This window comes from Triplophysa rosa, linkage group LG1 (genome assembly GCF_024868665.1).
Source record: "Triplophysa rosa linkage group LG1, Trosa_1v2, whole genome shotgun sequence".
In the NCBI taxonomy this organism is placed as follows: Eukaryota; Metazoa; Chordata; class Actinopteri; order Cypriniformes; family Nemacheilidae; genus Triplophysa; species Triplophysa rosa.
This window is the reverse complement of record NC_079890.1, coordinates 30,278,991-30,291,149: the sequence shown is the minus strand read 5'-3', so window position 1 is coordinate 30,291,149 and position 12,159 is coordinate 30,278,991. Positions and strand designations below refer to the sequence as shown.

General features: G+C 39.5%; 1 protein-coding gene across 6 annotated transcripts in view; it reads left to right on the top strand.

The window, feature by feature from the left end:
- pcdh7b (protocadherin 7b) overlaps positions 1-12,159 on the top strand; it is a 118,213-nt gene that overhangs the window by 57,000 nt on the left and 49,054 nt on the right. For 2 of the 6 annotated variants that reach the window (XM_057334347.1, XM_057334370.1), the window contains exon 2: positions 5,138-5,330. The exons of 2 other annotated variants lie outside the window; for them this stretch is intronic. In XM_057334347.1, the coding sequence (XP_057190330.1) occupies positions 5,138-5,330 (193 nt within the window). Of the gene's footprint in view, positions 1-5,137; positions 5,355-12,159 lie in introns of all 6 variants that reach the window. 2 more of the 6 variants (XM_057334337.1, XM_057334361.1) reach the window with 1 other exon arrangement.

The following is a 12,159-nucleotide window of genomic DNA, read 5'->3' as shown; positions in this document are numbered from 1 at the left end:
ACAAGCTGATGGAAAGTTTGATTACTTTACCGTACCCCATTACTGTAGCTCTGGCCCAGTGTTCATGTTTAGATATGTCTCTGGATTGTATATCACTGTCTGCAACATTTAATCAAACATGGCCACAACCAGACCTTTATTTAGCAGAGAGGGTGAAGATAAAGGGTCTGTTTCTATTGGGAATGAAAGCCATGTGTCACAAGCACCCCTCTCATCAGGGGGTCTTCTTTCAATCTGAATGCATCCAACCAGGCCTATGCAAAATGAATTAAAAAGGGAAGATGGAACGAATGTTTTGACATGTGTGGTGAATTAGTGAAATCATCCCTTCATAACACAGGAAACTGTCTCTTCATCTCCGTCTGTCCGTACATCCACATCTTTGCATGCCTAATCACTTTCCCATCTCAACACGTCTTTCTTGCATGACATTCATTGACTCGTTTATATCATTTAAAATGGTATTTCCGCCCAGTACAATGCCACACTCCACCGATTTATCTAAAGTTCAGTTCATTTGTGGGTAATTTAAACCTCAGCTCTTCAGCATGGGACTTAGATTGCTGTCACACTTAGCTGCAGTCATTTCATTCTAAGAAGAGAGAGAGAGAGAGGGAGAGAATGGGTTTTTGATACATACAACATGATTTTGATACGTGATTTCATCACAATAGCAAGACCCCCTCTGGGCTTCCATTTAATTATGTAACAAATGTTTGACTATTCGAAGTGAAATTTTTAGCAAATGAATATTTATTTCAATTCATTTGTTCAATGCTGATTGTAATTACATGGAAACATGATTTATTGCCAAGATTTCGATATACAAAGATATGAGGAATGAGAGAACGAGGGAAATAAATAACTAAAAGAATGCAGCATAGGAAATTAATTGAATTAAAATTGGAAACCTGGATCCAGAATGTGTTCTGTGATGGCAAAATGATGGAATAACAAAGCTCTAAAAATATAAATTGTTTAATAGACTTTTACAAAATGTTCACAAAACGTTAAAGTCTATTAAAAAATGTGATCTTTGTTGTGCCGATTTTTCATACATTTTTCTGATGTGTTTTGGTTAAGCACCCATTTCAAGTTGACGTGTGTGCTTTTGTTGTATTTTGTTGTAAATGATGGAATAAGAATGATTTTGACAGGCCATCGGTGGATGATGGTGCAGAGGTTATATGTTTGTACAGTGTATGGCGGAGATGTTAGAGAGAGATATAAAAAGTAAGATGGATGAGATATGGAGATGTGCACATACGTACAGTGATGTCCACAAGCAAATTCTTCTATTTTGAAGAATTTTTTGTTATTATTTTACTAAATACCGTAAAAGGAAAAATGGTCATGAATTTCTTAATATTTGGTATGCCCACCCTTTGTTTTGATGCGCACATAATGCACTTGCTTTCAACACACCATTGATATTGTTCAAGGACCTTTTGTACAAAATGGTCAGTTTCACAAAATTTCCATGGATGGCTCCTACTATACGCATGTTCATTATCAATGCAAAGAGGCGGAACTCCAAAGAATAGCTCTTTTTGTCTGTACATGGGTGTGTGTGCGTGTGTGTGTGTGTGTGTGTGTGTGTGTGTGTGTGTGTGTGTGTGTGTGTGTGTGTGTGTGTGTGTGTGCGTGTGTGTGTGTCCCTACAAGAGTCTCAAACTGCCGTGCGCTCCTTTAAGTTGAAAGGCAGTTCCTGCTAACCTGACAGAATACAAATGCCGAGATTATGGCGACGTGTCAAATTAAAGGAACAATTTGGAGTAATGATGAGTGTTAGGCCACTCAGTCAGAAAGGCAGTGAGTTGGAAAGGAAAGAGAAGTGAATGATGGTGCTCCGTCTTGTTTAATATTCCTGAAAGAAAATGTGCAGTGACAGGAAGTGGGGCAGTGGGGAGACGGCCAGAGGCGAACGCTTAGAAAGGCCGCTGCTTTGTTAGTGTCTATTTAATGCATCGGCCAACCTCCCGCTGCAGAGTTCAGAATAACAAAAAGCTACTGGGTTTTTAGCTGATGTTTATATTTATTTATTACGCGGCTCTCTCGAGAACTTGATTCCGGTTGGTCAATTGCGGCATTCAGCGGTCAAATATTTTTGCATAGCTGCTAAATTCTACTGCACTTTGCTATTTGCATGGCTCTGGTATTGTTCTATAAGAATCAATCAATATTATCAATTATTTTAATTAATAATAAGTCCGTTTATTTGGTGGGTAGCTGTATATTAGGTGGAATAATGTACAAGCGGAATAATCATTACCTAAATTAAACCCTGTCAGGATGACACATTATGGTCCTGATCACCCTTATGACCTTTTCACCCTTGACTGTACATTAGAGAATCTTTGCAATAGACCTCGCATGAACTTAACATTCGACCTATTGTGAATTATGGTGATCATTGATTTTTCCAAACACAGGCTGAACATCAACAAACAAAACTATCTTAATGATCAGTGCAGGATTATTTGAATAAGTAATAGGCTGCTGAATGAAAGACACAGAGAATGATGGGAGGGTGTGGAGATCAATTCTCCTCTTATTGTCTTTTGTTCTTTCCCCCCTCTGCTTTCACTTACCCAGACTGGAAGAGTCAATGGTTTAATTACAAGGCTCCAATGCTAGTTAAATTATGAAAATTTAATTTCCACCTTTCAGCGCTCTCATTCTCACTCTCTCCTGCTCTTTCTCTCTCCCTTCCATTTTCTCTTGCTCGCCCAACTACTCATTTAGCTCAGAGACCATATGTATCAGTTAGCACAGTGTACACTGGGGCGGATCATGCATTTCATTAGGATTTGAAGGGCAGATTGGTTCTGAACTTGTTTAACCCAAGTTTCATGTACTGTAGCAGTATTTAAATCAGTACAACCTATTCATTTACCATTTAAAGCATCCTAAGGGGTGTATAGTAGGAGAGGGTTGTAGGATTATATCGCTGTAGCAAGACAGTTGACTTAAAATACATTTACTCAGTTTTGCTTTTTTCAGTGTGACTTTCTATGCATCCAATGTTCTGTGCATTTGATCATTACATGTGTTTCTTGGGAATCAATACCATCTGGCATTGACCCTAGCCATTTAAACACCCTGATCAGTGCAGAGATCAAGAAATAAAGCATTACTACCCACCTAAAACAGCTTAACTCAAACAGCTTATACCAGTCTTAGATGTTGCTTGTCTTTCATTCTGGCCAAGCTGTTGTTCGGGCAAGTTGATCTCTCAGTCCAACCAGCCAAAAGTGCCTGAAACCCCTCTAAAACCAGACTAAAGTCTAAGACTTGCCGGCAAGCTTAGGCTGTCTTAAAGGGACAGTTCACCCATAAATAAAAATTTGTAACCAAACAGTTCTTGGCCACCATTGACTACCATTGTAGGAAAAATTACAATGGTAGTCAAAAGTGCCCCAGAACTGTTTGCTTTCCTACATTCTTCAAAATATCCTCTTTTGTGTTCAACAGAACAAAGACATTTATAAAGCAATTTTTTTCTTCTATGGTAGTAAATGGTGGCAAAGAACTGCTGGGTTACAAGCATTCTTCCAAATATTCAAGTTCAAAGTTTATTTGTCACATACAAAACCATACATAGTACGACATGCAGTGAAATGCTTTTTCGACTGTCCGAATAGAGTAGAAAAAGAGATAGGAAAGGAAGGAAGGTTAAACTATACAGTATATAAACAATATATAAATATAAATAGTGTAGGGGAGTGGGGAAGTGTCCATGTAAAGTGCAGGTGCTGTGCAATATATGTATATATACTGTATATCTGTAGTATACAATTTCTACAATATGCAATGTATGCATATGTGAGTGCAAAAACAGTCCTGTTGTCGTGTGAGTGTGTGTTGCGTAGGAGAGTTCTGGTTGAGGGCACTGATAGCATCAGGGAAGAAGCTCCTCCTCATTCTCTCTGTATTTGCCTTCAAGGAGCGGAAACACTTTCCTGACTGCAACAGAGAGAACAGTCCATTGTTGGGATGGCTGAGGTCTTTCACTATCCTCCTGGCCTTGGTCAAGCACCGTCTAGTGTAGATGGTGTGCCGATCAGGAAACTCAGTTCGGATGGAACGCTCAGCTGATCGCACCACCCTCTGGAGAGCTCATGGTGCGATCAGCTGAGCGTTCCATTTGAATTGAGCTTCCTGACCTGCACACCATCTATACTAGACGGTGCTTGACCAAGAGAATCTTTCTCTGTGTTCATCAGAACAATGAAATTGATAAAGATTTGGAAGAACTCGAGGGTGAGTAAATTTTTGGGTGAACTGTTTCTTTAAACTGATTTCAGCAGGACGGTTTCATGAATATTTGGCTCAAACGAAACTACATTCAGTAGCCTTGATGTCCTTAGTTTAATTTGTCTCCCTACTCTTTCTTTTTTGCCAGATGTCAGCAAAATCTAAAATAATTTATCACCCTTCCCGGCCCGCCGTCACTCATCTCTTCCTATCTCGCTCTTTTCTGATTTTTCAAGAGGGGGAGGAAATGAAGCAGAGCGCAAAAGCCAAACTCAAACGAGATCCTGTGTAGCGGTTTATTACTCGCGTGTGCCTCCATTCACCTATTCGCTCTTTAGTTACAGTACTTTGAAAAGTGTGCGTATGTGTGCTCTTGTTTATAAGCCTGTAGCTATGTGTTTCACTCCATCTCCCTTTGGGACCGTACATGCTCCTCTTGTCCTGTTTTTGCTATAAAGTAAACCATACAAGGAGACTTTGACGTCCTTCAGACCTCCGCTGCTAAATTTAAACCGCAATGCCAAGCGTGGCATCTGTACTTACTCCCGTGGGCTTTGAAATTACTATCCTAACATTTCATTTTTTCAGAGTACATTAAAGAAGTGTTGTGCACCTCATTAGTATTGTTGTGTTTATTTTTGCAGAACACTGCTTTCAGGCTACATATATTTACTACATAGAGGGAGCAATTAATCCAGTTACTGTTTATATCCTTTTGTAACATAGAGGGGAGTACAGTATCTAACTAGAGTTTCAGAGAATTAGTTTAACTGAGAATTATCCCACCCATTTCCAAATCAAAATTAAATATAAATCTACCCATCAATCTCCCCTTCGACCACTTCCGTCCAGTGACCCCCAGCAATCTCTTCTCTTGTAGCCGTTCCGCCGAGTGACCTTCTCGGTGGTGAGCCAGCCCCAGGACCCGCACCAGGGCTCGCTGCAGAGCTGCTACGACAGCGGTCTGGAGGAGTCGGAGACGCCCAGCAGCAAGAGTTCGTCAGGCCCCAGACTAGGTGCCCTTCCTCTACCTGAAGACGCCTATGAGAGGACTACGCCCGATGGCAGTGTCGGTGAGGCAGAGCATATGGAAAATGGTAGGGGCAAACACAAAAAAAGATGAGTCAGAGATAAGCTAAACAGATAAATAAGAAAGAGACACAGTGATCAATCAACAGGATAGGAAAATTCTCACAAAATGCCACACACTCACACACAGGTACGCTTACACTGCTGTTGTACATATACAGGTAGACTTCTGAATAGACGTGAATTTCCAGGTTGTCTTTTCTAGAATTTATGGCGACTTCCTTTCTAGAATTTATTGCGGGCTTTATATGCACACTAAAAATGCTAAGTTGCTTCAACCCATGGTTGGGTCAAATATAGACAAAGATCAATTGTTGGTATAAATTAACATAGAAATTATTTGATCCAACCCTGGGCTGAAACAGCCTAGCATTTTTTATGGTGTCCATTGTTCTTTCTTATTTATTTGAAAGTAATTGTGCTTAAGTTCGTGCTTAAAGTTTGTTATTGTGGCATTGAGTTACACTGGCATGTCAACCCTTGTAGGCTGCTTGACTAGATTTACTTGTAGCATTACATGAGGGCAAGGCTACATCATTGTAGACAGACCATTTTATGAACGTTGTTTTTCATCGTCCCAACAGATAGATCTAATCAAATCTACCTGATCTTACGGGAATTCGTATCTACTTTACAAGGTGGCTAATTCTTATTCATTCATAAATTGCAATTACTAGCCCCACCCCTAAACCTAACGTCACTGGTGCGAAAGCAAATTGTATAAAAATGTACGAATGAGATCGTACAAATTCATACGAGTTAGCCAAAATCAGCAACATCGTAAACTACTTATGTTTTTGCCATGAGATTATGTTGAATCATTTTTTCACATTTTACTTTTATAATACCATAGTGCATAACAAACGTTTAATATTCAACATGTGGATTTGGCCATGTTTTACTATCATCCTCTAGCTGATAAGCTATCGTCCCTATCTTGGTCTTTCTATTGTAGGGGTTTAACAGGTGAAAAGGCTGCAACCGTAAGTGCGTGTATCTCGTTTCACTGTGGCTGGATTGCGTATACCATGTAGAACCTCTCTGTGGTCAACAGTTACCTCCATTGTTAATGAGCGGCCAAGCAATCTCTTTCAATGGAGCCAGTGTTCTCATGCAGGTATTCAGTTGTCGGGCATTGAGGGCTGTCTTGTCTACATTCGATACTTTATCAGCAACAGGTGCTTATTGTGTGAGGTCAATGTGCCAGTTTGCGTGGAATGTCTTTTCTCCTCGCCCATCAGAGAACGTTTTAGAAAGACGGGAGGGAATGTGTTGCCTAGAGTCAAGTTATCAGGTCCTTTGACAAGTATGGCACAGAAATGCACGTTGTATTGTATTACCTTCTTGAGAGTGGTCAAATGAAGCTTAAACCCCAGACATTGCTTTTAAAATGCTTGTCTGACGTCAAAAGATTTCAGGAGGCTCTTGGTGGCGATATTGGAGTAGACTTGTGCTGAAAATGGGATTTTTAACTTTGCCATTTAGAGAACATTGGCCTAAATGTAGATTAAATGGGCTTGGTGGAAGGGAAATTGTTTTAGCCCACTCCCTGCGTAGGATTTGAAGCTTTTTCACAGGGCCGTTTAAAACGCTTACATTTAGACAATGGTGGGGAAAATTAGCCCCAATTAAAGCCTGGGTTTAATTCAGCCTGAGCTAAAAGTAATTGGTCACAAGGAGATCAATGCAAGGCTGATTAGATCAAAACTCGGTGTTGTTATCGGCCATCAGTCAGATCTCTAAAAGGAGAAAAAACAGTGACTTAGGTTACCCTTGAAAGAAATAATTCAGATTCATTTAGCATTCGAATTATTTGTAAGGTTAGGAAAGCTAATGGTCTATCTGTTCATTGAATTTATTCAGTGAACAACAGCAGAATAATACCTCAAATGATAGAATTCCAGCAAGTCTCACGGACATCTACACAGCAGTTGAATTAATACACATAGGCATGCATTTTCAGAAGTTTTATTAGTAATCTGACCATTCCTCCAGCTGTCTATCATTTTGAGTTTCTTCTTCTCTTCCTGTACTATTCTATCTTTCTTGTAAGACCTTCCAATGGCAAATGCAAGCAAACAGATGAATTGCATTTGGATAAATTAAAGAGATTAAAGAGAAGTCTTTAGGAGTGTGTGGATGACGGAGGGAGAGATGTTGGAAAAACAGAACAGTCAGGAGACGTTTGGCTTAGAATCATGCATCAGTACAGTAGTTTATGCATTCAATGCAGTTAGAAGTAGGATCTCGAAATTTTCAAAGCTGATGTGCTCTGCTGAGCCCATACATTATCGAACATCGCACACAGACTCATACACACTCAAATACACAGTCGGTCACAGTAACCGACTGTGCAAGCAAAGTTGCAGTCAATGTCTCTTTCATGACAGAAATGTCCTGAGTGTGCGTGCGTGCGTGCGTGTGTGTGTGTGTGTGTGTGTGTGTGTGTGTGTGTGTTTGGGGTCTATAATTGGCTTAGGCATGCTGTGGGTTAGTTCCGCTTTGAAAGAGTCTTTTGGGTCGGCGTTAGGTTCGTTTAACACTCCCTCAGGGGACTAAGACAACATCCATGCACACATTTTAGTGATCATACTTCTTCAGGAGATATTATTTGGTTGTCAATGTCTCAATTCACAGTTTAATTTATTTCCTACAAAGAGAGATTTAGATACTATAAACGTTTATTTATAGACTAAGTGTTATGTCAGCTGAAAGGTTCGATATTAAAAATGCTAGATTTTAGCGTAGTTAAAGCTCGAGCTTGATACATTGTGCAGCGTTGCTAGTAACAAGGTCATCTCGCTCCGTCTGTGGTCGAACGAGACAGCCGAGAATGTTGTACATATTTTCCATGTTGAAAGGGAAACATTCTCGATGTCCTTCTCATGGAAAGCACTTCATTAAATCTGTTAAATGGCGGTCGTCGCCCCTCGCCGCGCTGCTTCTCTAATGCCGTATTAGAGCTCTGATAACCTGGAGTCAATTAAAATAGGGACGGGAGATCATGCACATGTGCACACACACACACCCCTGCAGTTAACAGATGGGCAAAATGCCATCAGTTGAAAGAAAGAATCAGTGAAGGTCTGTAATTGTGGTCATAATGCTGCGAAGGATGTGTGTGATTGGGATCCTGGTGAGGGTTTTGTTTGCTGTGTGTTTGTTTGTTTTGGGATTAAGGTCAGGGCAGGAGTCGGGTGTCCCCCTAATGAAGAGGCCCTGCTGTGAAGATGGGCTTTTCACAACAGGCACTCTCTCTCTCGCTATCGGTTTGCCAATCTCTCTCTCTTTCGCATGCATAAACAAATGCAGTAAAATGGTTGAGGAAAAGTTCTCTCGGTGTAAACATATCGCGTATCGACAGTAAGTAATGATGAGACATTTCCTTCCTTAATATGCACATGTATATATTTGTGAAAGGGAGTGAGAGAGCTGCATTATTGACTTCTGGGGAAACTCGATCTTCGTCTTCTTCGTTGTCAATTGATGATCTTGCAGTCAATGCATTTGCTCTTCTACCCATTACTGATCTATTCCCCCCTCTTTCTCACTGTCTTTCTTGCTGTGTCCATACACCTGGAATGAACCATTAATACATCTCCTTTCTACTTTTACTGTTTTTTTAAGAAGCTTTTTTTAAATATTAAATTTATGCAATAGTAACTCACATGAGCTATTACTTCAAAAAATACATATAAAGCCACGCAAAAAAATAAGAGACCATTTCAAAACTGTCATTTAATCAGCATTTTAGATGTATTGTGGTCATTCCAGTCCAGTGTCTGTTGAATCAAACCTCAGGAGCGAGATAAAGTCATCTAACAGCAATGTGAAAGACTGACAGAATGACAAGACGCATGAGAACTGTGATCAAATCGAGGATATCACATTAAAAAAATATTTTTCTAAATACATGCGCAAATATTACTGTTAAAAGTGAATAAGAACTTGTTTCCTTTGCAGTATTTGAGGTCTGAAAAAATACAGAGCATCTTTTCTGTTATTTTGACCTGTTTCTCCAGTTTTTTTTTCTGCAAATAAATGCAAATAGAAAGAATATTTTCATTTGAAATTTGGGAGAAACATTGCTGGTAGTTCACAAAATGAAACACAGAATGATCATTTTACCTAAACATATACCTATAAATAGTAAATAAAAAAAAACTGAAAATAATTTAAAAATGATCTCTTACACGCGGCTGTATAAGTATTTACATTTTTTAACATATAATAAATATAATATTTTAGATTGAGATGTTGGAACTCCACTGCAAAGCAACAGTCATAGACAAGACAACCTTCCTGTAGAGTAACACAGTGCAAAATTACTGACCACTGTTTGAACCCTGAAGCGATCTGTCTGTGGAGTCTGCTTGTTAGGCGTTAAGTGTTTTGGTAATCTTATCATGACTACGACCAGGTACCGGATGTCTCTCTGCAACAATAGCGATCAAGACAGCCCTTCTGCTTATAACCTCATATAATCAACAGCTGATCCTAGATCTGTAGATGCGAATTCAATTTCAGCTAACCTAGAGATCATGCAATAAAAATAGCAGTTTAGATTTGAGATGGGTAGATTAAAGATGGAAAGGAATTGTGTTGCAGGCTTCAGTTTCAGTGTTTCACATTGATAGATGCATATTCTATAGCATTGATGTAATACTTGATATTCAGCGCTGTGGAGTGCCAATGGTGCCGAATTTTTATGTATCGTTAAAGATTAAATCAGAGAATTAGACGGAGTTAAAAGGAAGAGGTGATGGAGATTATTTTCAAGGTATGATGAAATAGGCCTGTAGCTGTTAGCGCTTACAACATCAAAACATCAAAATCACGGCTTCAATTTTCAGGCAAAACACACACACAGATAATGCGAATAGCGTAAATGGACTGTAAGTTGTGCTGGATAAAAGCGTCTGCCAAAGTGTGCAGTAAAGCAGGCCGTTGAATGCTTTTTTATGGGTTTAACTCGTTCATCTTAATGAGACGCCACAACCATTTAAAGCATCTTTACAAGTTAATTTCATTCAGATACTAAACTAAACATGCTTGTATGACTAGAAATCACATTAGTTAAGTCAATGCTGATTTTTGCTTGTACCGCTGAAGTTTGTCTTAGCAACTTGGCCATTAGTAAACACAGAAATAAATAAATAAAAGAGAGTAAACTCACTTCATTAGAGAAGCCCGATACAGAGGGCCAGATGGCAATGCCAGCCGCTTTTAATTAAAGCTATTCATATTTCAGGAGCGCGGTATAGCCTCAATCCAATAACCGTGTTTTTTTTCACCAGGCCTGATAATTGTGAGGAGAAAGATCACCAAAGCAATGACAAGTAAAAAACATCACAGCCACTTTCACTGGCATTGGTGCTTATTATTGTTATTCGTTTTTTGAAAAGGTTACACACAAAATAAGTAGATCAAGGGAACAGGTTGCTATGGTGGGTGTGTTCTACAAATTTCCTGTTGTCAAGCCTGAAGCTCAAGGTCATTTGTTATTGTCACATAGTGCTAAAGAGTTAATAGAGCTCTTCTTTATCAGAAAATTGGAATCAGGTGTAGGATTATAGGCAGGCTGCTACACTTGTAAGGTGGAGGGAGGGAGTGTGCGCGTGCACGCATTGTTAGATGTGTTTGGCAGTCGATCTCTGATCTTTTTCATTCTCACAAAAACAAACTCGCATTCCCGCATGCATTCTGTGTTCACAGATCATTAACAAGGATTAATAATACCCCAAACATCTATGAATTTGTTAACATTATTCAAACATTCTCTTGGCGGATACCATTCAAAATACATATCTGTTTGCTTAAGGGGATTTATAAAAACAGGTCTTTCTGGTTTTTAAGTGGTTTGATTTGTATGCCCGTGATGTGTTTCACATCACCCAGTGGTTCACTTATCTGGTAGCGCTAAGGGTGTGAACTTGTACGAACCGCTATAGAATGTTTTTATTCTGATTGGATGACTGCTAGCAAGTTTGAACTTAAATGGTCCAGTGTGTCGTTTTTTGGAGGATCTATTGACAGAAATGCTGTAAAAGGATGCTTTAAGTTTTTATTACCTTAGAATGAGCTATTTCTATCTACATACACCACGGTTCCCCTTGCATGGAGTTCATTATGTTGCTTCTTGAGTAGCCCTAAATGGACAAACTGCTCTACAGAGCGCGATTCGTAAATACGTTATCTCCTTCAACAAATAAGTGAAAACGTGACGACATCTTAGTTCTGTGTCAGCCTCCGCAGTGCTTCAAAAGGGAGGGGTGGAGTGAGCCGTTGATTGCAATTCACAACCTCACCACAAGATGCTGCTAAATTTCATACACTGGACCTTTACGATTTGGGATTTTAGTTAAGTGTCAAAAATAGTTTGAGAATTGTGCCCTACTAGACCTCTATAGTGTCTGCTATTATATACAAGTGCTATTCTACTGCGTTTCCTGCCAAGTGTTTATGCGTCACCTGGCTTTTGTGATCAGGTGGAGCCGGAACAAAAACGCTGTTGTAAACGCTTTGCAAGTATGCAGGCATTGACTATGTCTTCAACTGAATTCCTCTCTGAGGTAAAAGAAACATTGTTGCCGCTTTGTTCCAACAGCAGTCCAAACGTCTATAATGTTGCAACTCAGGAATGTGAGTCTCATTATCTCAAACAATCCTAATTTTTAAGTTCAAAGGGCGAGGGAGTTTAACAACACAGTTAAGAACGTGTTTAACTGAGAAAAAGCGTTCACACACGCAATAACAACAGTGAGTCAAACTGGTTTGGGCTAATTCACTTAATGACCGTTCATTTGGTTGAGT